Raw genomic sequence first — 27,840 nt, forward strand, 5'->3', positions numbered from 1 at the left:
CCCCCTTTTCCCTCCATGGTTTCTCTCCGCTCCCGTGAGTAACTTGGCTCCGGGGGCTCCGCTCGCCTGCCCGCACGCCGCCCGCCTCCTGGGACCGCGCCGCCGGCCTCTGCCGCCAGCAGACCCCTTCCGACGGCCCTCGCTGCGCAGGCCGGGACGCCTCTCCCCCCTCCGCCCCCGCCGCGGAAAGTTAAGTTTGAAGAGGGGGGAAGAGGGAAACATGGACATGAAGAGGAGGATCCACCTGGAGCTGAGGAACCGGACTCCGGCAGCTGTAAGCAGAGACCCCGTCGGGCGCCCTCTCCCCCCGATGACTTGCATGTAATGGTGGCCACCTGCGGGGCCCGGGCCGCGGGTTCGCCAGCCCCGGCTCGTAGAAGGGCGCAGCTCGCGGGCTCGGACAGGGAAGGCGGGCGGGTTGGCGGGCGTGGAGGGGGGGAGCGAGCGCGCGGGGATTAACTCTTTGGCGCCCGCGGGCCCCCGCGGCCGTCTGGGGAAGGCAGTGGGGTGGGGGAAAGCAAACTTTGAGCTCTTCGCCCGCCGGGGTCCTTCCCCGGAGGAGCGCGTGTGCGTGTGGCCGGCGGCGAGGGAGGGAGGAGGGGGTTGTGTAACGCTGGGAGCCATGTTTGCAGCCTCCCGGGATGCGCGGCCGGGCGGAGGCCGGGCCTGCCGAGGAGCCGCGCGGCTAGCCGGGGCTGGGCCGTCCGGGCTCCGAGCGCTCCCGGACGGCCTGGGAAGGGGCTCGGGCGGGGCGGGGACTTCTCCGGTCAGGCCTCACGGTTGGCGCCGGCCGGGCTGAGGGCCGGGGCCGTGGGGGTGAGGAGGGGGGGCTGTCGGCCTCCGAGGGGGGCAAGGAGCCCCCTCGCGCGTCCGGGGGGCTTGGGCGGGCGCGGCCTCGCGCGCGCGGAGCGGGGGAGGGGCGAGCGGGGCGGCGGAGGTGGCGCAACCGCCGCCCCTCCCGAGGCCAAGTTTGAAAAAAGGACGCGGTTCCCGCCATTTTTCAAGCCTAAAAATAAAACTTTCTCCCCCATTTCTTTCGCTCCTCTTTCGTCCTCCGGGCCTTCCCCACTCCCGGTCTCCCGGGACGCGCCCTGTTCGGCCCAGGCCAGCCGTGGTGGCGGCGGCGACGGCTTCGCCTTTACTCCTCTCCGCGGTGGCGGAGCCCGGGGCCCCTGCCCGGAGTCTGGCCCCTCGGTGTGGGCGGGCTGCGGCTCCTCGCGCCAGCCGGGGCGCGCCACGGTCCGACGCAGCGCCATGTTGGCGGGCGCCCGTCTCCCTCCGCTGCGTACACCGGCCTGTGGGTTCGAGCCGCTGCTCCCGGGCCCAGACCGTGGTTTGTTTTGCGCCCGCTTCGCCGGGGCTCGGCTCGTACTGGCGGGAGCCGCGCGCTCCGGCCGCCGCCGACTCCTCCGGCTCGACTCCTCTCGGGCGCGCTGCCGTCCCCCTCCCCCGTTCTTAAAAGGGCAACGCCAGGCGGCCGCCTCCGCCCGGGCTAGGCAGCGGGGGTACGGGCGGGCCTCGGCTGGGTTCGCGGGCCGCGCAGTCCCGGCGGCCTCTGCCCCCGCACGTGCTCCAGGGAGGCCGGCACCCGCCGCCGCGGCTGCGTGAGCGGCGAGCGGGGCTTTGAGAATCGCCTCTTTCTTCTCCACTCCTGCCCTCGCGGCGGCCGGGCGCGGGGCCATGTTCCCCGGCGCCCGCGCGGTGTGGCCTTGCCTCCGCCAGACCGGGGCCTCGGGTGAGTGGCGTTCCCTGGCCTTGGGGAAGCCCAGGGGAAGTCCTCCCACCCTGCCCCAGTCGAGCGATGGGCGCGCTTCGTGGAGGCAGGTAGCTGTGGGTAATAAGTTGCTAACTTGTGGAAATTCGTCAACCAGGGTTTGCCTGGTGTCCCCACAAATGGGGTACCTGGCGGGCCGCCCCGCAAGCCCCCCCCTCCCCCCAGCGTCCCCGGAGGATATGAGGGAGTTGGGCGTCTCGGCTCGGCACTCTGGGTTTTAAGGTTGAGGTTTGACCAGGGCCGTCCCTTCCGTCCACAGTCAGACATTTTGTGTCGGCCACGTGCTAGTGTAATGAACGGTTAAGCCTCCTCGCACCCTAAAACTTGAAGAGTGGTGTTCCCATTTTGAGGAGTTGTTAATTTCATACCTTTGCGTTATTACTGCGTAGCTGCACGTCAGTGCAATGTGTAGTAGTTAGATTTAGCCAACATTTCTAAAAGTATGCACATGGGACTTCAAAGCGCTTTAAAATCTGGAATTTGAATTCTTTGTCCGCAAACTAAAGTGCTGTTAAAGTAGTAAACTAAAGTAAGAGCAGTGTTCTTCCTATCAGGGAAGCACAGCTGGAATGATGTTCCCACTATATGGAATTTTTTCCTATGCGATATCTAATATGTTACTTCTTAGAAATGGGTATATAGGTGCAGGTTTTAACTTTTCAGGTAATCCTCTTAGGCCTTACACTCTTGCCAAAGACAGGTCATTTTAGATGTCAGAGTCAGGTGATTGTTTCATCAACGTTAAAAGTCAGTTTATCTTTGGCACTGTCCACATTTCAAGGGTTCAAAAGCAGCAGGTGATTAGTGGCTACTATATTGGACAGGACTAGCCTACAGCAGTCCACTGGTTTATTAAATAAATATTTGAGTACCAGCATTATGGCAGGGCCTGGAAAAGCAGGGTGAAGTAGAGAGCAGCCTCCTCCATTCTGAAGCCTCGGAACCTGGTGGTGCCTATTGCACTGGTGCGATTTAGGGGCTTTGGGAGCATCCTGGGAGCCTGCCAAGGTTGGGGGATAGGCAAAGAAAGGCTGCCCTAGGGAACCTGAGGAGGAGACAGAGACAGCAGGAGTCAGGTTCTTAAAGGAAAGCTTTGACCTTAAACTGGAGGCTTTTCAGGAAAAAAATGCAGTGGATTTTGAAGGAAATTCTAAAAGAGGAGTTAAACAGTGTTTTGCGCAAAAGAATCATCCTTGCGGCAAATGAAAAGTTTGAAGATGACTCCTTTAAAACCAAACTCAGTCACATGGCTATTTATGTTTGTTGTGGGGCCAGCAGTTACAGAGCAGACTTGGCCTCTGGGACCCTTGTCATTTGGGAAAAGAAAAAGAACCCTTTCTTCACTGAATGTATAATATGGACAGGAGCTCTTAAATGCATACATGCATCCCATGGTTGACCTTAAAATCATCAAATGAGAACTAAGACTTTGAGGAGGGTGAAGGTTTAATCACATTTTTTTTTCTTTGTTTAGACCAGATGGGCTTTTATTGTGCCCATGGCTGTTTTTTTTGTTCGTTTGTTTTTGTTTTTGAGGTTTGAGTATGACCCTGGTAACACTTTTACCTTCTTAGGTTCCTTGCCAGAATGCATGAGACCAAGATAATAGGTTTAGTTCACCTATTACCATATCCTTATTCCTTAAAACAAGTATGGACATTTCTTTAAGAGGGTACTTGCAAAGAAATGTATAATTCATTTTTTTTCTAAGACCAAAAGAGCTCTTCACATCAGGTGTGTTTTCATAGTGGAAAAAATGGCCTAAGATGGCATTTAAAAATAATCTACATAAAGAATGGAGATCACCATTTAAAACTATAGGCGAAGGTAAGAAATACTTTATGCAAAATATTTGTATTGTCAGTTACTTCACTGAGAGCAAATTGTGCAGTGCTGGAACATACCGTATACACTACAGAAATTGGTATTTTCAGATGTGAAATGAGACACTGGCATTCAATAGTGAGATGTAATTTAGTTATATTCTAAAATTGGAAAAAATATGTGTTCTTTATGTGAGGCTCTCATCCTTCCATTACACCAAACATGACACTCTTTTCCAGCACACTTAGCCTTGATGTTAGCTGTTTTTCAGTTTTCCATTCAAAGTTAGAAAGCCCAGCAGTTCTGTGGTTCACAGTGGATGTCCATGTGGGACCCTGGTGGGCTGTGTGCGAAGACTAGGCACTTCTCACCCATCATAAGAATTGTCTTTCCTTAAGAGACACATCTCCGGTTTCCCCACTTTTATGCCTTTTAAAATTTTTTCCCCAACTTTTGCCATCTTGTGTCTATTAATGTAATTTTGAGCACAATGGGGTATTCTGATTGGTTGCATAGCCAACTAATTGTTGGGTTTTTTTTTTCATTTTATAAGTAATCTAAATTGAAGAAAAAATTAGATACAGATAAGCCAAAAATCCTGGATATAGATAAACAGAAATAAAATAGGGTGGGCAGGTGTGTGTGAGATTTTTATCTAGACATTCTGGTGTATGGTCTACCAGAATGTCTGTTTTTTTCCAAAGTCAAATTCCGTTAATGCATATATTATCTTATTACATAAATAGAGTAAGCTTCTTTATCTCTCTGTCACTATTATTTTACAGTCTTATTGTTAATGTCTGCATGGATCATAACTTATGGGGTGGTTAGAAGGGTTTTTGCCATTTTAAATAGTACTGAAATGAACTTCTTGTAATGTGAAACTTCTGTCAAATTGCTGTTTAGAATGGTTCATTTCTTTACCTACCCACCAATAGGATATGAGTGTTTCCTTCTCTCATGTTGACAGTTCTGTCACCTAAACACAGCTGAGAACCACTGATCTAAATTTGTTCTGTCATTTTGAAAACATTATTTTAAAATAATGGTAAGGAAAAAGTTGAACATTGGTCAACTCAGAAGAATGGAAATTGGCAAGGATGACAGAAGTTACTTATTCTACATTTTTGGATGATTTCACTTTCTGCAATAACCATGTATTACTTTTCTAATTAAAAGAATTGGTAACTCTGTAATTCTTCCATGTTTCCCCCTCCTAACTTATAACTGGGGAAGATCACCCAAGCAATTTAAACCAGGTAGGTTTTGTTTCATTTTGTTTTGTTTTGTTTTTAAGTAGCCAGGAGAACGGGAAGTGAGAGCAAGTTGGAGAGGGTGAAAGGAAAATTGCTTGATTTTTCTCTGTGACCCCTAGCACCAATCGCCATAACTTGGCTACACTATAGTTCAGATTTTTCAGTGAAAAAGTATTAGAAAACAGTACTGTTTTACTGATAGTTGCAGGAAACAAAAACACGAGTTAAATAGGAAATAATATGGATTGCTTTCAGTTAAGTGTTTATCCTGAATTCATGTTTGGAAAAAATATGTATAGTTTAATTAGAAAATGGTGCTGATGAGTGAATTGGCCTTAAAAGTCCTATCCATCTTCAAGCAGAAGTCCAGTTAACTTCATCTTGGACCAAACAGCTCCCTGACTTGTACACACAAATGTACAAGTGCCTGCCCATCCTTACCTCCTTAGATAGTAGCTCTGGGAGGATTTGGAACATCCAAAGGAGAAGCTGGGACCATTCTTTTCTTGATTAGAATCCCTCATTTATTGAGAGGTCATGGGATTATCTATCCCCAACTCCCTCCCCACTGTCCCCTCTTCTGCAGTTATCTCCCTTGCAAGTGAGTCAGGATCCCTTCATAGTCAAGGTGTAGAGGTGGAGGAGGCTTAGTTTTCTCAAATGCTGCTGACCCCATGCCTGAGAGCCGACACCTTTTGCCATGCTCTTGTTAAGAACTTTAAACGGGCTGGAGGAAGGCTGCTGAGGGTTGACTTTCCAGACCTGTTATCCTGGGCACAGCCCCAAGTGGAACCCTCCTGTGGCCTCTGCTTTCTCCAGTAGTTCCCACTCTGCTCTGCATATTCCTCAGTGGCTGATCCTCCTACTGTGCCTGTGGCGCTCTGTTCTAGCAGATAGCATGCTTTACTACATCTTCAGCTTCTTGGAAAGGTCAAGGGGCATGCCTTCTCTGCTGAGCCATACAATCCTCTGCCCTACTCCCCCCCAGTAAATTCTGTTACCTTCTACTCATGGAGAAAATTAAAGGTCTCCAGTGTGCATTCCCTGAACTTCTTGCTCTCCCGGTTAGAAACTCCCCTACACCTGTATCCATCCTGACCTCTGTAGGAAGAGCTCCCTGCCTCCAACAAGAGTAGAATGATCTAATTTTTAATATGTATTTATTGTTGTAGTTGAACATCAGTTTTTTAATGTGATCTGTATTTTTTATGGCTTGTCTGTTTTTTGTCCATGCTTCTTTTATTTTTTTTCTCACTTAGGGTAAAAACCGTATCCTTGAGCAAAAGATAAATAAATGCAAATACCTAAAATTTTCATATATCCAGAAAGGTCACATTCTGGATATATGTTTAAATACTTAAAGTATTTAACAGACGGGTTGGTTGCCATTTTAAGTTAGGAACTCAGAACTCAGTAACAGAGACTCGAATGTCTGTATTCTTTCATCTAGCAACAGATTGTGAGGAGAGAATCCTAATTACAAAAGAAATTTTACACGAAGGTATTGTGCCATTATTATGATAGGGAAAATTAGAAATACATTCAACAGGGAGGATTGTGAAGTAATTTTTGGTACATCCATATACTCTAATGTTTTTAGTCATTTAAAAAATATTCAGAGTTGTTAAAATAAGCTAAGTAATAGAGTTTTATCTCACTACATTTGAAATATACAAAGAGACTGAACTAATATACCAAAATCTTCATAGTGACAAACATAAATATTACTTGCATTGATGTGATTATGCTTGTGATCAGAAAGAGGTTCTCTTTATATCCAAGTTTTCTATTGTATCATCTACTCAATCCCCTACAATCCTGACACAAATCCCAATACAGTACTCTGACAAGACTGTGACCAGTTTTCCTCATTTAACAGTTGTGAAAACTCTTTCTTATACTGAGATATAGTGGTAACTAAAGTAGACATCACCCTGCCCATCATGAAACTTGAAGTCTAGCAATGACTTTTAAAATTGTTATACTTGTAATAAGTTAACATTATCACCACTGAAATGCTAAATAAGGTTATGTAGAGCAAGCTCTCCCCACCACTCAGTTTCTCTTCCTGAGAGATTTTCTGTACATAGAAGAAAGTGTGTGGTCTATAGCATAAAGGATAATACCCATTCTGCACATTTTTCATCCCACAGTGTATCTTGGAAATACGTCCCTTGTTGATGGGCCTTTAAGTTGTTTTCTAATTTTTCAGTCCTTTTTCAATAACTTCTCATGCTTTATTTCCATAAGCCTTTACACGTGTTTGAAACTAATACTTCACCATTGGTACCACTCTGTTTTTCTTAGGTCTTTCTTGCAGGTTCCTCAGGGTTCTGTCGTTGGCCCTCTTCTTAGGGATTCCATCCTTCCACTATTGTCTCTGCCCTGATGACTCCAAATACAGAACTGACAACCCGCCTCTATTCCAAACCACATTCCCAAGGGAACCTTAAACTCAGTAGCCTTCATGGTATTCATTACATCCACCCCTCAGAAAGCCATTCCCTGCTTATTTCCATCTAGCTACATGGCTCCCATTTTTGTAAGCCAGAACCTCAACTCCCCTCCACCATCTTTCATACCCAGCAACTAAACCTGCAGATTTGAACCATTTAACATTTTTTTTCTCCCAGTTCCTTCCTCTTGATTCCTGTTTTGCTGTTTGGTTCAACAAACCAGTTGAAAGAAATATCCAAAAGGTGATTTCACCCAGTGACCTGGGAGGCAATATGGCTAAATCTAATTCGTCCTCATTTGGCTTTTGGCATATAAGTGTTACTCTGTATAATTTGGATCCTCTGTCAGATAGTCATAGAAAATCCCCCAAACCAAGTGAGAACATTTTAGTTGTAGTGCTGTATTAGGTGTGTGGGCAATTACAGTTGACTTTATTTTTATGGCTTGTTGGTTTTACTTTTTTTTTTTAATACAAAAGAAATACATGCTTAGAAAAACCTCATTACAAATATGAATAAACAGCAGAGGTAGGTCCCTGTCATACCCCTACTCCCTTTCCCCAGAAGTTACTTTTTTAGCACTCAGTATGTTCCAGGTGCTATTCCTCTGCAACTCCATGTGGTGAGTACTGTTATCTTCACTTTGCAGATGAGGAACCTGAGACACAGAGAGGTTAGGTGAGTCTTCTGAGATCACACAGGTTGTAAGTGGTAGAGCCAGGAGGATATGACTTCAGGCATCTGTTTGTAGAGCCCACCTCTCCTCATTTGACACCTTAAGTTTTCAGAAATACTTATTTTCCGTAAAAAGGGGGGAAATGGCAGAGATGTGTGAAGAAATGTGGGATGAAGGAAAGAAAGACTTACAGGTGTAATAGGCCTGCATGCATCCTAACTGAAATCAGGGCTTATGAGGAGGAAGTAGACAGGGTAGTGAGAAGTAGTGAAGAAGCAAGTGAGAAGTTGTGGTGTTGTGTGTATCACGACTCTAAATCTGTTTCCTTCTCTGTAAATGGGGGGAGGGTGTTGTGGTGCAAAGAATAATGAGTAAGTTCTCTGTAAATGATAGCAATTACCAGAATACTATCCTTGGATTTTGCACTGGAGGATGAAGACATTACTAGCTCATATTTTTTAGAACTATGAGTATCTTACTTCCATGTACCTGCTTGATTAATGCTATCAAACATGGTAGATTCACCACAAGAATGCCTTTGGCCGTTACTGCCGTTAATTCTAATTTGCATCACTGTAAATTGACCAAAATGTGTTAAAAGTTGCAAGTTTCAGAGTCAACCACAGAACAGGAATGGAATAGGGATTATCATGGTAGATATTCACAGACTGTTTATTAATTGATCAGTATTTAAAATCATGGGGCACCTGGCTGGCTGAGTCAATAGAGCATGCAACCCTTGATCTCAGGGTTGTGACTTCAAGCCCCACGTTGGGCTTAGAGTTTAAAATAAATAAATAAATAAATAAACAAACTAACTAACTAAAATCTTCAGATATGATACCCTTGGACAGATTGGAATTCTGAATTTCAGGATCCACAAAGGAGATTTTATGGCCTGAAAAATCTAATTTAATGTTTAACAGTTTTCTCCCCTGGAAATATCTTCATCACATGTAACCCAAATTGATCTTTGTTTTGAATTAAGGCCTCTTGTGTCTTGACCCCTTCTATTGTCAAGATAATCTTAGTAAAGATGAGTAAATGTATAGTGCAGAAACGTGTTGCCAAAATCTCTTAGCGATCTTGTTGGGAAAAGCAAATGTTTCCTCTTTTCCTGTGTCCATCTCCTGGGCGTTGAGGGAGACTCAGCCCTGGAAGGGGTGGGGTGGTCTTCTCTGCATTTATAGTTAAAGCCGCGCCTTGGGAGAATAGACTTGGGAAAAGGAATGAGGGAGATAATAGTTTCTTCACCTGTATCTTAAGAACTGTAGTTTCTGTCTCTGGAAAGTAAAGCGTTTAAATCTTTTTTATACCATGGTGTAACATTCCATCCTTGATATCTAGTAGTATATTGTTACTAAAGGCTTAATCATTTTTCATTTATTTATAACTGTGATCTTGGTTTAAGTAGAGGCTGCCCCTGTATGTGGGTGTTTTGCTCCGTGTTTATGGTTGTAGTTTTTGCTTTGTTCTTTGTTTTATGTATGTTTTTGAAAGCTTGGTTTTGTTTTGTTTTTTTCTTTTTTCCCCTTTGTCATTCACAGGTTCGAGAACTTGTTCTGGACAATTGCAAATCAAATGATGGGAAAATTGAGGGCTTAACAGCTGAATTTGTGAACTTAGAGTTCCTCAGTTTAATAAATGTAGGCTTGATTTCAGTTTCAAATCTCCCCAAACTACCTAAATTGAAAAAGGTAAGTACTTTTTCTTCAGCAGTAAAAGAGAGAACATTATGAGAAGGGAAACATAGGTGATTTTACTTGTAAGGAAGCATTTAGTGTAGCAGAAAGCACATGGCCTTTGGAACTGGGCATATCTGGGATTGAATTCCAGCTCTATCATTTCCCTGATGGGTAATCTTCTGCAGGTTACTTAATCTCTCTAAGGCTCAATTTCCTCACCTGTAAACTGGTGCTACCACCTGACCTTACAAAATTGCTGTGATGTTTGGAAATAATACATGTTGGATGATCAATAAATAGTTATGAAGCATAATTATTTCGTGAATAAGTTACTAATTAATTGCTATAAATTTGTTGATATGTTAGCTATGTGTTTAGGAACCACAGGGGCCTCTCTTCATGTTTTGTTTGTTGATTAAGGGTGAGTTTCAGTAAAGACTTCAGATTTGTAATCTATGATAATTCAAACCCATTACGAATTCTTAATGATTAGAAAGAAAGTTTACGCGTCAGGCTCTGGGCTGATGGCTCAGAGCCTGGAGCCTGTTTCCGATTCTGTGTCTCCCTCTCTCTCTGCCCCTCGCCCGTTCATGCTCTGTCTCTCTCTGTCCCAAAAATAAACGTTGAAAAAAAAATTTTTTTTAGAAAGAAAGTTTAAAATGTGTTGTGATTAGGCGCACCTGGGTGGCTCAGTTAGTTAAGCATCTGACTCTTGATTTGGGCTCAGGTCATGATCTCCCAGTTCATGGGTTCGAGCTCCACATCGGGCTTTGTGCCGACAGTGCAGAGCCTGGTTGGGATTCCCTCTTTCCCTCTCTGTGTGTGTGCCCTGCTTGCACGAGCACATTTGCACTCTTTTTCTCTTTCTCTCCTTCAGAAAAAAAAATTAATTAAAAAAAATAAAATGTGTTGTGACTGCAAGAAATCACTGTAATGAAGCTACTGTATTTCCCTATCCTAATTGATGGCTCATTGTTCATATTTTATTGGTCTAATTATAAACCAGACCCCCCCCCCCCAACTACCAATAAAAAACCCTCAAGGAAAATGTTTTCTCATGTCCTTACCCATGTAACTGTCACTGAGCTCCAGAATGTTAAAACTGGAAGAAACTTTGCTCTTCTAGTCCCTTATTTTATAAGTATAGCAATAGACCCAGAAAGGTATAGTAATTTGCCTAAAGCCACCTACAAAAGAGGTTTGTACTAGAGCCAAAACTAGAATCCGTATCTCCTATTTCCTAAACCATGCTTTTTCTGTTATATAATAAAAGATACGTGGTCACATAAATATTGCAGAATTTTCCACTGTTTCGGTGTTCATGTTATTAGGGATTTTAAGCAGAACTGTCATCCAAAAGTACACATTGAAGTCTGGAATCAGAATTAGACAAAATGCAAATAGGCTGTTCCTGTAGTCTGTTTGAGTCCTGAGAGGAACTTGTTTTGGGTTAAGTATATGAATTAAAAACCAAAAATGTTTACTTATTTGCCTTAGTTAGGTAATAAGTGTTCAGGCAGTCCTCATGAGTTTCAGGTAACTTAGCTTCCTATCAGGAAGAATAATCATGTTATATTTAAATTGGTAAATAGTTCCCTTTCCTTCTGTTAAGCATCTACTTTAGAGGTTCAAGTATAATCTTTTTATATTTACATGGTTGTTGGTGACATTGGGAGCTCTGATTAGCCCATTAAACAACTGGTGGCTTTCTGGCATGTATCTACATAAACTTGATGCTAGTATGATTCTAGTGTGTATTTTGTGTTGTTTTCCTAGCATCCTGGTACATTTTCCTGATGTGGTCTGTGTGCTGTCAGACTTAACTCAGAAGAGGAATGAATCAGTGACCCATCTATATAGGCTTTATCAAATTCTTCTGAAGTCTTGTTAATCACTTCCTTGCAGAGTTAGGGAGGAATGGAGAGATCCTACAAATCAAACTTAAAGGCAGATAAGATGTTCTCACAACTGATACAGACCTTACTTTCTTTCTGTCCTAGAGCACAGATTATTTTTTATCAAGAAACAGGTTCTGAAAGAAATTTTGTTGTACGAATGTCACAGGTTTCCTAAATTTACACATTGATTTCATTTCAAAATAAACATGTCACTAAATGCTTTGGCAGATTGCCTTGTTTCTCTGCTTCCTAAGATAGTCATGTTGAAAGGATACGAACATTACATAATGTGTGATATTCCAACTAACCAAGAGAAATGGTCTCTTTGTTTTGATTTACTAAAATCTCAGTAAAGCTAACACTTGAGTCTTTGTTGATTATAGACTTGTATTTTTAAATCTAGACCATGACTAGATAATCTGACTGGAATATCCCATGGGAAGGAAGAAATGTTTTGAAATGTTGCAGTTTCATCTTCTGAAATATTTAATAACACCTAAGTTGTTGAAGACTTGAGTTGTCATTTAAAGTCATTCTTCCAACAGATATTGAAGTTTTTAAAAGTTCTCTGTTCTGCATCATGTAGTTTATTTCATAGCATGCCAAAGACCAAATTACATGAAGTTTTCATGCTATTCTTTGTATGTAACATGGTGGGAAAGGCAAATTCTTCTGAAGCTAGCCTGCCTGGCTTCAGAATCCTCAGTCACCACCGGAGCTACTTTGTGATCTTGGCCAAGTTTTAGAGTCGTCTTTGTAGTTCATTTTTCCTCATCTGTAAATGCGGGTAATAATTCTACCCTACCCCATAGGGTTAGTAAAAGTAAATGAGTTCGTGTGTCTCTAGTGCTTCAAAGATTGCCTGGCACTTAGGTACTGTGTAAGAGTTAGATGCGGTTACCGTTGTTGTTGGCACTTAAAATAGAGAATTGAAACCAGTTGTATAGCCTAAGTTTTCTCATCTGCAAACTGAAGAGTTTGAATTATATGCTCTCAACTGTCTAACTTTTCCAGGCTCCAATTTCTTTCACTTCCCATTCTGATTCCTTGGTGAAGGCTCTTTCTTCATTGGCACACGGCTTGCTGTGCTACTTGACCTGCAGCTAAGAAATAAGAGTAGGTTCTTATAAAGGCTAGTGCGGCTTTATGCAAGAAGTGGCCTCTGGGGACTTGGTTTCGGCAACCCTGAAGCTGTTGGTCCACTCACTTTTCTGAGGTCATGGAGCTTCTTTAAGGGCTTGTTTTGGGGCCTGTCCCACTCCTGTAGCCTTCAGAGCAACATTCCCTGGTGGCTTCCAGGTATAGAACCCTACAATGTGTCAGAACTCTACAGACCAAATTAGGTTTCGAGTCGCCATAGTGAGCTTTGTTTGGCACACGGAATAAGCTGCTTAGAATGCACAGACCATTTACCCTTCCTGGCAGGTATAGAGTATTACAACTTCTCAAAGAATTCTAATTTGCTTTGACCCACTTTTTAGGTTAGAAAATGGATTCACTGATATTAGGAGCCAGATCTTGAGCAAACTATTACAATTAGCAACTGGTTAAGGAACTCTTAACTTCTAATACAGCTCTTCTTATCCATCCTGTTTCTCCTCTTCCCCTGAAATGCTCTTGGAATCTATAAACTATTTATCTGTGTTTAATCAAATAGAGCGAACAAACATGCCCTGATAGGAACAGAGATTATTTGATCTTGATAAATATTTAAAAACTGTATTTGGTACTTAAAAGTGTTTCTCTGTGTGTATTTGTGTGTATATTGTATATTCTCTTGCAGCTTGAGCTCAGTGACAATAGAATCTTTGGAGGTCTGGACATGTTAGCAGAAAAACTTCCAAATCTCACACATCTAAACTTAAGTGGAAATAAGCTGAAAGATATCAGCACCTTGGAACCTTTGGTAAGTATGTGAGAATTTGGAAACCAGGACTTATTGGTCATTTTCATTTTCATATTTCTTTATACTGAGGGAAATGCTTGGAAATAGTAATTGATTAAGAAAGTGGTGGTTCTTACTATAATACTTTCTAGAGAAGGTTTAAAGATCAGGGCCTTTCTAGTTCTGTGTTCTATGGCTTTGCTCTCCCTACCTGATACTGCGCTGGTGTCCTTTCACAGGGGAATTCTTTTTTTTTTGTCTTTTTTGAGTTTCATATATTGACCATAGCCTTAAACATTTATCTTAATTTTTTTCACCCCAGACTGGCCAGGCTATTCTATACTGTTATACTTTTATAGAAAAAGCTATTCATACTGGTGGCATATCTGAGTTGTAGGTGGAACAGTCCAAGGACAGCTCCAGTAAGTTTTAGGTCTTCTAATTGATTTTGTGCCCCAGCTGGATTGCTGTTGGCTAAAGTTTTGCATGGGAACCGCAAAATCCTCCTCAGTCTTACATACTAGGATAAGCTATGAAAAGATAAATTTAAGTGCCATTTGGGTTGCAGGCTCGCTGTGTGACCTTGGGCAAATTGTTTCTTCTCCCTGGGCCTCAGTTTCCTCACTTATGAAGCAGGAAGGCTAATAATCTCTGCCTTACCTTACTTAAAAGTTCTGAGAATAAAATAAGGTAATACGCTTAACTCTGCTTTGTAAGTCGGGAAACTGTACTAATGGGGGTCCAGTCCATGTGGAGATTGTAGGCCAAAAAAGAGCTGGAGAGAGAGGTTAATGCAAGGTATGGGGCAGCCTCCCAAGCTGTTCTGTTTGGCTGCCACCTGGAAATTTCTATGAATTTAAGATTGTTAAGTGACTGATTTCTCTAAATATGATATTCTGTAAATTTGGCATATATACAGAATTCCATTTTAATATGGCTAATGGAACTCCAGCTTGTTTCATACTATCCAAAGAAGCCTGTGGCTTCTTAACTGTTTTTACGTATACATAAAGTCAAGTGTTTCCATTTGACTCACCTTACAAATGTTAATTGGAAGAGGTTTATGTAAGCATATAGGAGGTGTCTCAAGATCTGGAAGAGCAGAACCCAAGAGGATAAGGCATCTTTCTCTACTATCTCTTTCAATTCTGATGTCACAATACATTAAAATATTTGGGTTTCACATCACTTGTACAGAATGCTTTATTAGTATTTCAAGGAAGGAAAGGTAGTTAAATTGTGACTTATTTTAACAAAGGATTTCCTGCCAGAATTATAGCATCTTTTCCCTTCTAATCAATAATTAAGGCTCTACTCCAATGTAGGCTAAATTGCCTTTTATTGAGTCCCTTTATTTTTATGTTTCATTAAGTGGACCACATTTAGTTCATATTTCTCAAATGTTAGGAGCCTGTTTCTTAGCTTTGCTTCATGAATTTTGTCCCCTTTTCTGTTATAGGTACACCCCAGGTACTTGGGCTCCTTCCTTTTTTACTGGTTCTGTTCTTTTCCTCCAAACCAATCCCCATTTCCAATATTTAAGCAAACATTTATTGAGTTTTGCTGTATTTGAGGACATTGACATTTGCCCAATGTGTCCTCCTAGAACCCAGAGAAAAGAGAAGAGATGAGGAAACCAAGTTTAGAGAGTTTAAATAATTACCCAGTGGCCACATATCTAGCGATTCAAATCCAACTCTGCCATTCTTTCCATTGCCTTTGGGACCTATTCTTTTTACCTACAAATTTATTTCATACCCAAATTGACCTTAAACTGGGAATTCCAACAGGAGTACTAAAGTAAGTGCTGGTGTCTCCCAGTTGACAGGCTACACCAAGCCTTTATTGTTTATGTGTCAATGATAGGCCTATCGATTCACAGTCATTGTGAGCGTAAGAACACCTTTTTTCTAGAACAGCGTGCCACACAGTACCTTCTCATGCTGGATGACTGGCTGTTGCCTAATTCTTATGCCAACTGGAGTCCTCTTTGATGTTTCACCAGAAGCCTTTGTCAGTGTCCTAGCACACAGAGGCAGAGCAGAAGCAAACCTTGTATGGGATTTGTTTTCTTGGGTGTTCTGACCTGGTCATTGATGAATGAGGGCCATTTGGTGGTTGTGAAAGTCTCAGTCCCCAAGGACAGTAAAGAATGAGAAATAATCATAATTGTATTTACCGTTTTTAGAGGATCTGTTACGTATCATACACTGTAGTAGATGCTTTATGTGTGTTGTCTCATTAGTATTCCTCAAAAAATATTTCTACAAATAGAATAGAAATAACATGGCCCTCATTTTACATATGAGGAAGCTGAGGCTTGGGAGAGTCTGAATCCCTTGTCCAGAGTCACACACTTGGCTAGCCAGTGACAGAGCCACAGTGCTGCACACTCCGCGTGGAAAAGCCTGGGCTCCTGCCATTCTCCTGAACTTGTTGTTCACATTCCTAGGGGTGTTAGGGTAGGTCTCCGGAAGTTATATCCGGGAATAAAAAAAAAGCTGTAGGAGAAGGTGAAGGGGGGGAATGTTGGGTCCATTTTGTCTTCTGAAAGTTTTCTTCAATGGGAAAAACACCATCCTCATCCTCATTAACCACGTACATTTTGAACACCGTCTACTTTGAGCCCAGTTCTTACAGTCAATGCAATGATTGTGAATGCCTCTGCTTGCTACAGGGACATTAATCGAGAGACAAAGAAGGCATCAATTCAAACTTCCTTGGACACCTTTTTTAAGAGACCTGGGCCATCCAAACCATCCCCCAAAGCCCTTCTAAATTCTAAGAAGGCAAGCAAAATTATTGTTAATAAAATGTTTAATGTTTATTATGGCTAGCCTATTAGTTTTAGGCCAAATTTCTGGTATGGTAGCATTCTGATTTTTGGGTTTCTTTTTTGTTTTTGTTTTTTTTAGCAGTATTTACACATTACATTGGGGTCCTGAATAATCTGTGGGTAGTATATTTGGGGCCTTAAAGCACAATTTTAATATTTTAAGCAATTCTGGAGTACTACAATTACTTGGAATTTTGTTATTTGCTTTCACTTCGTTTTCTAGCATACTGTTTGGCATGTTTGAATTATTCATAATGGGTCCTTTTCTTAAGTAGCCAAAAACCTCACAGATACATGGAGTTTCAGTAATAGGTGAGCCTTGGAGGCCTGTCTACTGTGATAGTAGATGGAATTAGAGAAAGGGCTTGAGGCATTGTAGAGCATTAAAGATTAGGGGTTGTATGTATTTTTATGCATCCATTTCCCGAGTATAATTTTGAGAAGTGAATGGCTCGTTCCTTGAGTAAAGAATTTTTAGACTTTGGGAAAGCTGCCTAAATTTACTTGTGGTTATATCTTAGCTGGTATAGAGTCAACCTTTTTGTGACGAGAAAAGAGTTCCCAGTGTGTCAGCTAGTTGTCTGGGGTGGTATTTCGACATTTTTTCCCTCTTTGGCAAGAAGTCCTACCTGGGCTTGTGGAGGTCAGGGCCTGCCCAGTGGGGAACCTAATCTGAAAGCTACACAACATAAAAGCAGCTCTCCCTGTCATTAGAAGTTCGGGGACAGCTTTCTTATGACCTCAGGGGACTAACTTACATAAGCACATTATTTGATCCATAAACTCTTGGATCATTGTACATTGGTGTTTTGAGGAGTGCATTTGCCTGTTGCCATAACCCTGTTCGGTGTTCCCTGCCTGGCTGTCTGTTCCCAAGGGCTGCTCAGTGAAAATAAAACACGTGTAGGAACCTCTTTGACCAGGAAGATGAAGATTCTGTAAGTGCAGGGGTCAGCCACCCTTTCCTCTACAGGGCCAGATAGCAGATCTGTTGGGCTTCTGAGGCCATACAGTCTCTGTTGCAACTACTCAGCTTTGCCGTGATTGTGGCACAAAAGAAGCTGAACATAATACATGGCCGAGTTACAATGAAACGTGTTTTACAAAAACAGGCAGTGGACCAGGATGGACCAGTTGACTTTTGCCAAGCCTTGCTTTAGGGCAAAGATTTTTAAATAATTTTGTAACTCTCCAGAATTAGATACCTCAACTCCTGATGACAAGGTTTTTTTCATCCACATTTCTTCCCAGGTTCTTGTAAATGTTGAAATAGTTTTCCCAATAAAACATCAAAGCCTTCAAACGATGTTTATGTTTTCCAACTCAACTTTACACAGAGATCCTCTTAGTTTTTTTGTGTTAGTACTACTTTCTCAGAGAATACCAAGCTTTTTCTCCTGATTCAGAACCATTAAAAGTGACATTTATGAAGCTATATGTCATATGCCCTCCGGGCTTATTGGCCATATTCTAGAGGGCTCCAGGCTACATGCTGCTTCATGTTTTATGTTTGCTTTTTAAACACTTGTCCCTCTTCTCCTTCCTAAGAGGCTCTGCTGTACTTCTGCTGCTCTTTCCTTACTTGCCTATAATATACTACCTCTGCCCTCCCAATGTCTTCTTTCACCTTGAGTCACAACTTAGAGCTGGGATAGAAATACTAGTACACAGTTGTAATAACAAATGAATCTCTGAGTAAAACAAATGGACAGTTTCTTATCTACTTTGGCTACTCAGAGCACTTTCCTTGGCCCAAGCTTTAAATCTCAACTATTTTGTGTTTCAGATAGAAGACAAAGTTCTAAACAAATGAGGTATTGCCACAAAATTTCAGGGTATGGTAAAATCAGAAGAATTTTATATCAGAAAGCTCTGGTAATAGTATTGATCTCCCCGCCTCCCCCCAAATTAAAAAAGAGTAATGTTCCTCTCCTGAAGTTTCAACTCTGAGTGCCCCCCACCCTTTCCCCAGCCTGTACTGCCTCCTCTCTTCCTGGAGAGTAACCGTATCACTACACTTTGTGCTTTATTATATTCCGTTCTCTAGTGTTTCACATTTGTGTCTTCGAATAGAAATCTCAACTACCTTAAGATTGAATTGATTGATTGAATTTTTTTCCCATCCTGTCACCCCAGAGCTTTGAAGACTAGGCTTGATATCCATCAAGTTCTTACTGACTATTGGGTTAGTTAGATGTTAAAACTTAAGTTTTGAACCAAATTTATTGAACCTGTTTGATTTGTCTCATACAGTGAAAAGATCTAGTTTAAATATTTTTTTCAAATTTATTTTTCTTAAAACTACTAATGCTGCCAGAAAAAGACCATTCTCTGAGAAGGTAGATGTAGAAGGTAAATTGTAGAAGGTAAAATCTGGTGACTTACTATAAAGGTTGCAAAGGACTTGAAATGTTTTCCTGAGTATAAAACTGAGTCGGTAGCAGCTAACTGAAAAGAGCCTAGAATTTTACCTCTTTGAGAGATGGGTTTTGTTGCTTATGTTCCTTTGGTTTAGAAAGTATGTTTTTTGATCCTTTTCTTCAGAAAAAGTTGGAATATCTGAAAAGCCTGGATCTGTTTAACTGTGAGGTTACTAACCTGAATGACTACCGAGAGAGTGTCTTTAAGCTCCTGCCTCAGTTGACCTACCTGGATGGCTATGACCGAGAGGATCGGGAAGCGCCTGACTCAGATGCAGAGGTGGATGGTGTGGATGAAGAAGAGGAGGATGAAGGTGAGTGGCCATAACATCCAGTGAACCTAATTTTTGCCTTTCAAAGGTCATGAGGAAGCTCCAGAATGTTGTTGTTATGGAGAAAAATAGTATGCATGTGTATAGGCATTCCATTAATTTGGGATTAGGACTTCTGTTGAATTTTAAGAAGCCCTTGGGACATTGAAGCCTTCAAATGATTCGAAATAAAAATGGCTTGTTAGCTAGTTAGTCTTGAATTTGGAGAGATCATAGACTGTGCCCTAACATATTGAAGTAATTGTGGTTTACCCTTTACTAAAAGGACCATCATCTCTCATGTCTCCCTGCCTGTTCCAGTTATTCCCCTTTCTTGGTTACTGTCTGACTTAATCCTCACAAACTACGCTCTGTCAGCACTTCCAGATTGCACTTCCTGATGCCCGTGAGCTAGGTTAGGTTTCTGTGCGTGCTAAAGCATCCCCTCATTTACTTCTTTCATAACCTGTCTCTCTGCTGTTCTTGTCCCTTTGAGCTATGCTATTACGATCTTCTTGGGTAGGAACTATCTTTTTCATCTTTATTCACAAGGCCTAGCACTTCGTAGATACTAGGTACATGTCCGTTATATCCAAATGTAAATAAAGCAGCTTTCCTTGCATGGTGACCCACTGATTCTGAGCCACTTAGGATAAATAGTTTCTCGCCTCTCCACTGGCTTAAAAGGAAGCAGAGCGATCACTTTTCACATAAGTCAGCATGAAGAAAACTTACTCTCAGAATTCCTGATGTTGCTGGAATCTGGTATTACTGTATTTGAAGCATTATTTTAAATGTCTTTTTCTTTAAAGATAAAAATCCACAAAAAGAAATGGGCAAGAAAAGTAGAGGAGGAAATCTATCAGGCAGCTTGGGTGCAAATTAATAGTGTAGTACTCTGGTAGCACTTTTGCAGTTTTATGGCAGATTTGAGACAAGGTAATAAAGGATGGGATGTAGGTTGTAAAGTGGACACAGAATAGGACATCTCCCTTTGTTCCAAATGTTCACTTACTCCCTTCACTTGCAGGTTCTCCGTCATTCCTGAAAACCATTTGTGCCTTTTTGTCTATTTAATTAAGCTCACTTTAAACAGGTTGAATGGCTGTGTGTGCAGGAGCATGTAAGGAAATTACTTGGGAGGGTGGAGAGCAGCTCCTGAGAGGGAGTATCAGTCAGGCAACAAATTTGCACATTTCTTAGGTGTCGGGCACTGAGGTATATAGTTCTGAAGGTAAAAACCAGACTTGGTTCCTGTCTTCTTGGTGCTTACTGTCTACTGAGAAGAGAAATGTTAAATAATCACAAGTGAGTAAAGCATGAGGTAAGGAGAAGCATCAGGTGCTTCTGTAAGAGCTTGTGAGCTGGGATTAGGAGGTCTGGTGAGTCTACCTTGGAGAAGTGTGATGTTTAGGGGTGCCTGGGTGGCTCAGTTGAGCGCCCAATCCCCTGCTTTTTTTTTTTTTTTTTTCCTTTTTTTAAGTTTATTTTTTTGAGAGAGATAGCGAGCAAGGGAGGGGCAGAAAGAAAGAGGGAGACAGAGAATCCTAAGTAGGCTCTGTGCTGTCATCACAGAGCCTGATGCAGCACTCAAACTCAGGAACTATGAGATTGTGTGACCTGAACTGAAACCAAGAGTCGGATGCTTAATCAACTCAGCCTCTGAGGCTCCCTGAGCGTCCAACTGTTGATTTCCGCTCAGATTGTGATCTCATGGTTTGTGTGTTCAAGCCCCGTATTGGGCTCTGTCCTCACTGCTCAGAGCCTGCTTTGGATCCTGTCTCCCCCTTTCTGGCCCTCTCCTGTCCGTATGCTGTCTCTCAAAAAGAAATAAACATTAAAAATCAATTAAGAAAAAAGTGATGTTTAACTGAGACCCAGGTGTTTGAATCAGTGTTAGCCAAGCAGAGAAGAAAGGGAAGAATATGCAGAGACTAGGAAGCAGGACAGCACAGCGAGCTTCAGGACCAGGAGAGGTAAGAACTGGTTGCCTAGAGGCCTGAGCCAAATGGAGTAGAGACGCAGAGGGTGCAGGTACCTCTCAGCCTGCCTCTTATTTCCTTCCTCTCACAGGGTTATTACTCTCTTAGATTCCTCATCTGGCAGCTGGCTTTATGGTGATGCCCTTCCCTCAGAGAAGGAGCTCATTATTTATTTATTTTGGGAGGGGGAGTAACTTTTTACTATGGAAAATTTCAGACCTAGACAAAGATAGGAATAATAGGAAAGTGAACTTTCATGTTCCCATCATTCAGCTTCACAATCACTGATTTGTGGCTGATCTTATTTTATACATACACATCCCTACCCACTTCCCCCTTCCTTATTTTGAAGCAAATCCCAGAGATAATATCATTTCATCACTGACTGTTGTAGCATACATCTAGTCCACCAGGACTCCTGGTCTCCAGATGTAATGGCATCATGATGGACAAAGGGACTGAGTTGCAGCAGCCTGGGAGAAAGGGGGCGACCAAGGGGCATGGGTTTCCCTGACGTTGGTGTAGCACAGCATTTGTTCTGTGGCTCAGAAGTGCCCCAGCACCTTAGCAGGTGTGCCTTATGGGCCATCAAGGGTGTTTAATGAATTCCTTTGGACTGTTTTCAGAAGGAGAAGATGAGGAGGACGAGGAGGATGAGGATGGTGAGGAGGAAGAGTTTGATGATGAAGACGATGAAGATGAAGACGAAGATGTGGAAGGGGAAGATGATGAAGACGAAGTCAGTGGGGAGGTTGGTGCAACTATGTTTGCTGCTCTGTTTCCTATTTGTAGTTAAAAATGTGGGTGATTTTATTTTGTATTGTTTTTAAGAAAAAGGAAAGAAAAGAAAAAGGACTTCCAATGCAATTAGTAAACTTGTAAATAGACCATTAACAGTTTGATGGTTAATTCCTGTTCCCCCCTTTTAGTAAATACTAAGTGAAGTGCTTGGCTCTGTGGACTTATCAGTCTTGACCCTTTAACTTATTGGGAGGAAGTAGTGAGTTGGGTGTTCATTCCATAGGATGAGAAAACTGGAAATGTTGAGAGCTGATGTATGGTCTGTCCCTTCTGTTGTGTTGAAGAAGGGACGGGAGGGTATGTTTACCAAGTCTGAACTTGTTCTTGTATGTTGAGCCTAATTCGGTAAATACGTTCTACGATTGCCGTTTTCAAGATTTGGGATGTAAAGTTAAACAAGAATGTGGTCCTGCCTTGAAAGAGCAGGTAGTCTAGTTTATGGGACACCCAGTATAATATAGTATCTTTGAGGAGCTGACTGCCAAGGAGGACAGGAGAAAGGATTGACCTAACTTTGACAGACCTCAGGGAGGTCGTGAAGATAGGCAAAGAAAATGAAATGTCATCAAAAAGCATGTTCTTTGTAGTACAAAAAAAGTAAGGCTGAGCATTTATGTAATCTCATAGGTATTTAATGAAATTAAGTTCCTAAAAGGTTTTTATAAGGATGGGAATACAGAGAGTTTTGTCTGAACCTGTTCTAAAATTAAAAATTTTTAGGGGCGCCTCTGTAGCTCAGTCAGTTAAGCATCCGACTTCAGCCCAGATCATGATCTCGTGGGTTTGAGCCCACAGCCTGTTTTGGATTCTGTGTCTCCCTCTCTCTGTGCCCCTCCTCGTGCTGTCTCTCTGTTTCTTGGGGGGAAAAATGAATAAACATTAAAAAAATAACAAAAAATTTTTAGTCATTTCTCGAATTATCCATTATAAATAGTATATTAAATAAACATGTCTGGCAAATAAAATGCTTACTTCTGAAAAGCAGTTTTTAAAGAAAATTTTAATTCATTTATTCAGAAAAACGAACAGATCTCAGAACATTAAAGTAGATAAAGATAATATTAAAGTTTTCTCCTTGGTGAATTTTTACATTTATTGGCAAGTTATTTTTCTCTTTGTACGTCTCAGCTTGGCAGATGAACCTAATAGTGGTTGCTATTTACTGTTCTTTAGGAAGAAGAATTTGGACACGATGGAGAAGTTGATGAAGATGAAGACGAGGAGGATGAAGATGAAGATGAAGGTGGGTCTGATGCACGCACGTTGGTCCTCCTAAGTTAAAAGTCATGGGGAAATGTCCATGAATTTAGAATTTTAAAACTACAGGGAACAAAATAAAATTCCCTTTGCCCTGGTGGTCTTCACAGGGGCTTATATAGCCCTGTCAGTGAGCCTGTGCTGGTACAGGCCTCCTGCTCTACGGTGATTAATAATGCCTGTCTGCAGGCAGGAGGCTGGCCTTCAGTCCCGCACTTTAAATGTGTTTTTAGACCCCATCATTTGGGTTACTGCCACACAGGAGATTTCTGGTTTTGGAATTCTCTCTTTTGACAAAAAGTCTTTCTAATTGGATCATAATTTTTGCAGAGTATATAAATAGTACCTTTCCAGTTTTATTACAGTTAATTCTTTTTCCCTACCACAGCCAAAACCAGTGAAACACCTGTTTATTACTCATTGAGAGTATAGATTCTCCTACCTGTATAGGTTTCAGTGTACCAGATTATTTGCTCTGCTTTCCATTGGTTCATACTTTCTCAACATCTGCTCTCTGTGCCAGGTACTGGACCAGATTTTACATTGAATACAAGAGTTGGGGTCCAGTACCTGCCTTCAAGGAGCTTTCTGAAACATAATGCAAATTTAAGTAATTTTATTGACATAGCCATGAATTTTTACTAATTGGAAAGAACAGGATGATGTATAGGTGTTTTTGGCTCAAATACCTAAGAATTCTAAGAAATACGTTTTGAGTTAATATTAACTTGCTACAATTTGAGTCATCTTTTAGATGGCAGCTTAAAGTTGAGAAAACTGCGTTAACCTTGCTGTCATTTGAAATGCTGCTGTGCATTTTGTCCTTCTTAAAATCGACAACCTACCAATTTGATCAGTCTTAACATTTTTTTCATCTCCCAACCATCAGAAGTTCATTGTTGTTACCTCCGTTAGCAGTAACTTAGACAAATGCCTTTCCCATTGTCTTAAAGTGAATTTTTGTTATTGTGCAGAGGAGGAAGAAAGTGGGAAAGGTGAAAAGAGGAAGAGAGAAACAGACGATGAAGGAGAAGATGATTAAGACCCCAAATAACTTGCAAAAAAAGAACTGTTCAGTATTGGTTGGACTGCTCATACGGATTTGGTAGCTGTTTAAAAAAAAAAGGTAGCTGTGATACAAACCCCAGGATACCCACCCACCCAAAGAGCCAAAGAATAGTTCCTGTGACATTCCACCTTCCTCCATTTAGTCCCTCTTGGAAATTCACCACCAAGCTTGGGGACTTCACCCCAACAAAATTGTAAGCGTTTGTTAGGTTTTCGTGTAAGACTCTTGCTGTAGCGTGGATAGCTGTGATTGGTGAGTCAACCGTCTGTGGCTACCAGTTACACCGAGACTGTAACAGCATTTTTACTTTCTGTACAACAAAGAAGCTTTGTAAATAAAATCTTAACATTTTGGGTCTGTTTTTTCATGCTTTTTCTTTTCTTTTTAATGAGATTTTTTTTTTACATTAGGACATTTTGTGTGTCAACTGCCAAAAAAGTATTTTTAAGAATTTAAGTGAAATAAACACGTTCCTCTTTGGTAAAGCCTAGTTGTATGCTTACATTTTTAAATTAGACTTTAATTGTAAGCTCATGTTAAAACACTACAGAACTGGTTTCTCTGGCATTTGTATGTATTAGGTGGTGGTTGAGAGGAAATGCACAAGTGTATAGGATCTTTGAACACTTAAATTTGATTCTCATTTCTCTACTGTGGGAGTAGACTATTACTTACTTGTTTATAAATTTTCATTTTTGAGAGAGAGAGCGTACACGAGTGGGGGAGGGTAAGAGAGAGGGAGACAGAGAGAGGATCCTAAGCAGGCTCTGCACTGAGAGCAGAGAGCCGGATGCAGGGCTCAAACTCATGAACCATGAGGTTATGACCTTAGCCAAAGTCAGCTGCTTATCCAACTGAGCAACCCAGGCAGGTGCCCTGGGAGTAGACTGGTTTTTTTTTTTTTTAATCGTTTGTTTATTTTTAAGAGATAGAGCATGAGTGGGGGAGGGGCAGAAAGAGGGCGAGACACAGAATCCTAAGCAGGCTCCAGGCTCTGAGCTGTCAGCACAGAACCCAACATGGGACTCAAACCCACAAACCATGAGATCATGACCTGGGCTGAAGTCAGACGCTTAACCGATGAGCCACCCAGGCACCCCTAGACTTTTTTAAAACAACATTTGAAATTCAGTGCTCTGGAGTCCCTGAAAGCCAATAAAAAATGTTAGGTTCAAGTAACAGGTGAGTTAAGAAAAAAAAAAAAAAAGTATAAAGGGAAAAGCCTTACTCAGTGTTCTGGGAGATCCTAATTCTAATTACTGCTTCTGCCAGTGGTTTCCTCTATAACCTTGTGTTGACCTCTGGATCACCTCCCAGTCTGTAAAATTGAGGGGGTGTGACCAAATGGCTTCTGAAGTCTCTTGTAGCACTGATGGTCTGTGACCCTCACTGACAGGAAGGTCTGAAGAAAAAAAATGGGCTTTGCATCAAGGCCAAAACACGTAGGGTTTGACTGACAAGTGAACAGAGTATGGTTTGTTATCAAGACAGGCGTGCTAAAGAGGAATGACATGTGAAAAGCCTTGCCAAGGAAGCGGGTAGGCACTGCCCAAGGTCAACTCAGCTTTTCCAGAAGATGGAAATTTTCTCTATTCTTAAAGATCCTAAAGGGATTTGGGGGAGGGGTAAGATGTTCGTGTTCAATGGCTCAACCATTTAATAGATACGTGACTTTGTTGTCAATGTTTTTTGTAGTAGAAGATTTGAGGATTCTTTTAGCAAATCTTAACACTATAAGCTACTGATCTTAACACTATAAGCTACTGATATGAGTAGGGTTTTTATGCATAGAAGTAGTGTTAAAGATTGGAATCTGAGTGTGTAGAAAAAGTTACATAGTGGCAATGGTACTCCCAAATCGTGTACTTTAAAATTGAAGTCTCTAGGCTATAAAGTGGAGTTTGCTTCTTGCTAAGGAAATTCCAAAAAATTAAATTTTTATTTCTGGTTTAACAGGTACTACTATATATTCTTCAGCCACAAGGCCTTTGCCATTTGGCAAATCTTCGAACATTATAAAGCAATTTCTTCCGTACCCAGGTTTTGCATATATTGCCAAATATCAAACAGTAACTTTGGATGATTGTTTTCCTGCCTCTTTAAGTTTACAGAATTTTTCCAGTATCTACCAAAGCACTTAGGCTGTGCCAGACACCCTAGCTGGACAAGTGGGAGAGGGCTGGGATGGAGACAAGCGAGCTGTTGGATATGCTCACAGTAACTAGTAGGGAAGAGAAGACAGACGCAGGAGTGATACTTAACTAGTACCTGCAGCTAGAGCTCCGGTAAGTGTGAGAGTAATACAGAGACTGGAAAGGTGGCATCCATCTAGAAGGATTGGGAATGTCTACCAGAAAAAATATTTCAGCTGTACATGCTGCCACTACAGGTTTAGAAATAAAACGGTTTAGAAGAGGAATGGGGGAAGGAGGGAGGAGCATGATGAACAGGGGTCTGAGGTTGGCACCTGATAAGTACCTTTAGATTCAAATGGGCAAGTTTGCCTAGAGGATGGGTAAGAATACAGGAATGGCAGGTGAGACTGCAGCACTAATTTGGGACTTCTAGGGGGCCTTTGAAGGTCATTCATTCTTGGGCATTCACTTTGTAAAATGTCAGTTTGACCTACTACATGTGGCCGGTAAAGATGTCTGGGAAATTACCAAGCCAGGTTTTCATTTCTATCATTTTTTTTTTTTTTTTTTAAATAGGGTTCTCCAGAAGTCTGTGACATGCTGCCCTCTGGGAGGGCCTTGAGGCTCACCTGCTCTTGACTAAAGATTATTTTTAAATTGTTGACAAGCAAGCATTTTGGTGATGAGGCCACAGAGTGGACCCTATTTCTGGAGTTGTCTCCCATCTGAAGGAGACCCTCACTGAGCAGGTTTGCTTTCAGCTTTTGCAGTAAATGTGAGTTATCAACTGTCTAAGCTGGGTGGGAGCTGTGTTGGGCTGGATGGCTGGTCTCACCTTGCTTGTGCGGGGCGTAGGTGGAGTGGGTCTCTTCCTCACACCTGCCCTCCAGCCACAGCAGCTGCTCTCTCCCTGTGTAATATGTTGGAATGTCTTGATTGCATCTGAAACATTTGTAAATAAAAAGGAACCAATACTCATTGTGGAGACGAGGAAACTGAGGCACAGGCAAGTGAATCAAGGACTAGCCCAAGGTTTCCTGGTGAAGTGAAAGAACCTGGCCTAGAAGCCACATGGCCCAGTTTTCAACTTGGTGCTCTTACCTTTAGTTTTCTCATTCTGCTCCAGGAATCCAAGCCCAAGAGTGCTGGCCACTTCTGACAGGAATGCAGAAGCATTGTGTAAGACGCTAGTCCCCACTCCTCACCAGCATGAGGACTCCTGACCAGTGCCCGCATGAGGGTAGTTAACGACAGTCCCATGTTTCCATTCTGGCATTCCTATTTGGGCTACGCTACCCCCAGAGAAAGGTGAGACAGAACCATGAAGGTGGTTCTACCCTTAGGCCATGACCTTCCCTTTTCTCCAGCCCTGTCAAGTGGTGCTGACATCAATTTTAATGAGGCTGATGATACCGCTGTGTTGACAGTTTGAAAAGGGAGTCAAGTTACCAGCTGACTTAGACTTAAGCTTAGGTCGGCCAAACAGTTGCTCTGCAGGAAAACCACCAAGATTGCAGCAAGTGTAGAAATTCTTCCTAGAGCCAATTAGGTCAGCCTCATAATCTCTGACCAAGT

At 42.1% G+C, this 27,840-nt stretch overlaps 1 protein-coding gene across 7 annotated transcripts; it reads left to right on the forward strand.

Moving 5' to 3' along the window:
• Positions 1-26,962, forward strand: ANP32B (acidic nuclear phosphoprotein 32 family member B). Of its 7 annotated transcripts, XM_030294320.1 has the most exons (8): positions 3,480-3,601; positions 4,835-4,857; positions 9,534-9,683; positions 13,353-13,475; positions 18,835-19,024; positions 21,630-21,754; positions 22,978-23,047; positions 24,015-24,491. In XM_030294320.1, exons 1-8 carry the CDS (start codon positions 3,541-3,543, stop codon positions 24,101-24,103), a joined length of 831 nt encoding a protein of 276 aa, XP_030150180.1. In that variant the 5' UTR covers positions 3,480-3,540; the 3' UTR covers positions 24,104-24,491. The 7 variants fall into 7 exon arrangements, with proteins under 7 accessions (XP_030150182.1, XP_030150184.1, XP_030150183.1 ...); XM_030294322.1 differs by lacking the exons at positions 3,480-3,601; positions 4,835-4,857 and adding an exon at positions 1-274; XM_030294323.1 differs by lacking the exons at positions 3,480-3,601; positions 4,835-4,857 and adding an exon at positions 4-274 and having other exon boundaries at positions 24,036-24,491.
• The last annotated feature ends 878 nt before the right edge of the window (positions 26,963-27,840 follow it).

The sequence above is a fragment of the Lynx canadensis genome, chromosome D4, assembly GCF_007474595.2.
Source record: "Lynx canadensis isolate LIC74 chromosome D4, mLynCan4.pri.v2, whole genome shotgun sequence".
Lineage (NCBI taxonomy): Eukaryota > Metazoa > Chordata > Mammalia > Carnivora > Felidae > Lynx > Lynx canadensis.

What these genes read in the sequence shown, in the direction of transcription:
- ANP32B (XM_030294320.1), top strand. Translation starts at nt 3,541, where the DNA reads ATGGCATTTAAAAATAATCTACATAAAGAATGGAGATCACCATTTAAA. An exon ending in TGAAGAAGAGGAGGATGAAG is followed by an intron (nt 19,025 to 21,629) that starts GTGAGTGGCCAT and finishes GACTGTTTTCAG; the next exon opens with AAGGAGAAGATGAGGAGGAC. An exon ending in GGATGAAGATGAAGATGAAG is followed by an intron (nt 23,048 to 24,014) that starts GTGGGTCTGATG and finishes ATTGTCTTAAAG; the next exon opens with TGAATTTTTGTTATTGTGCA.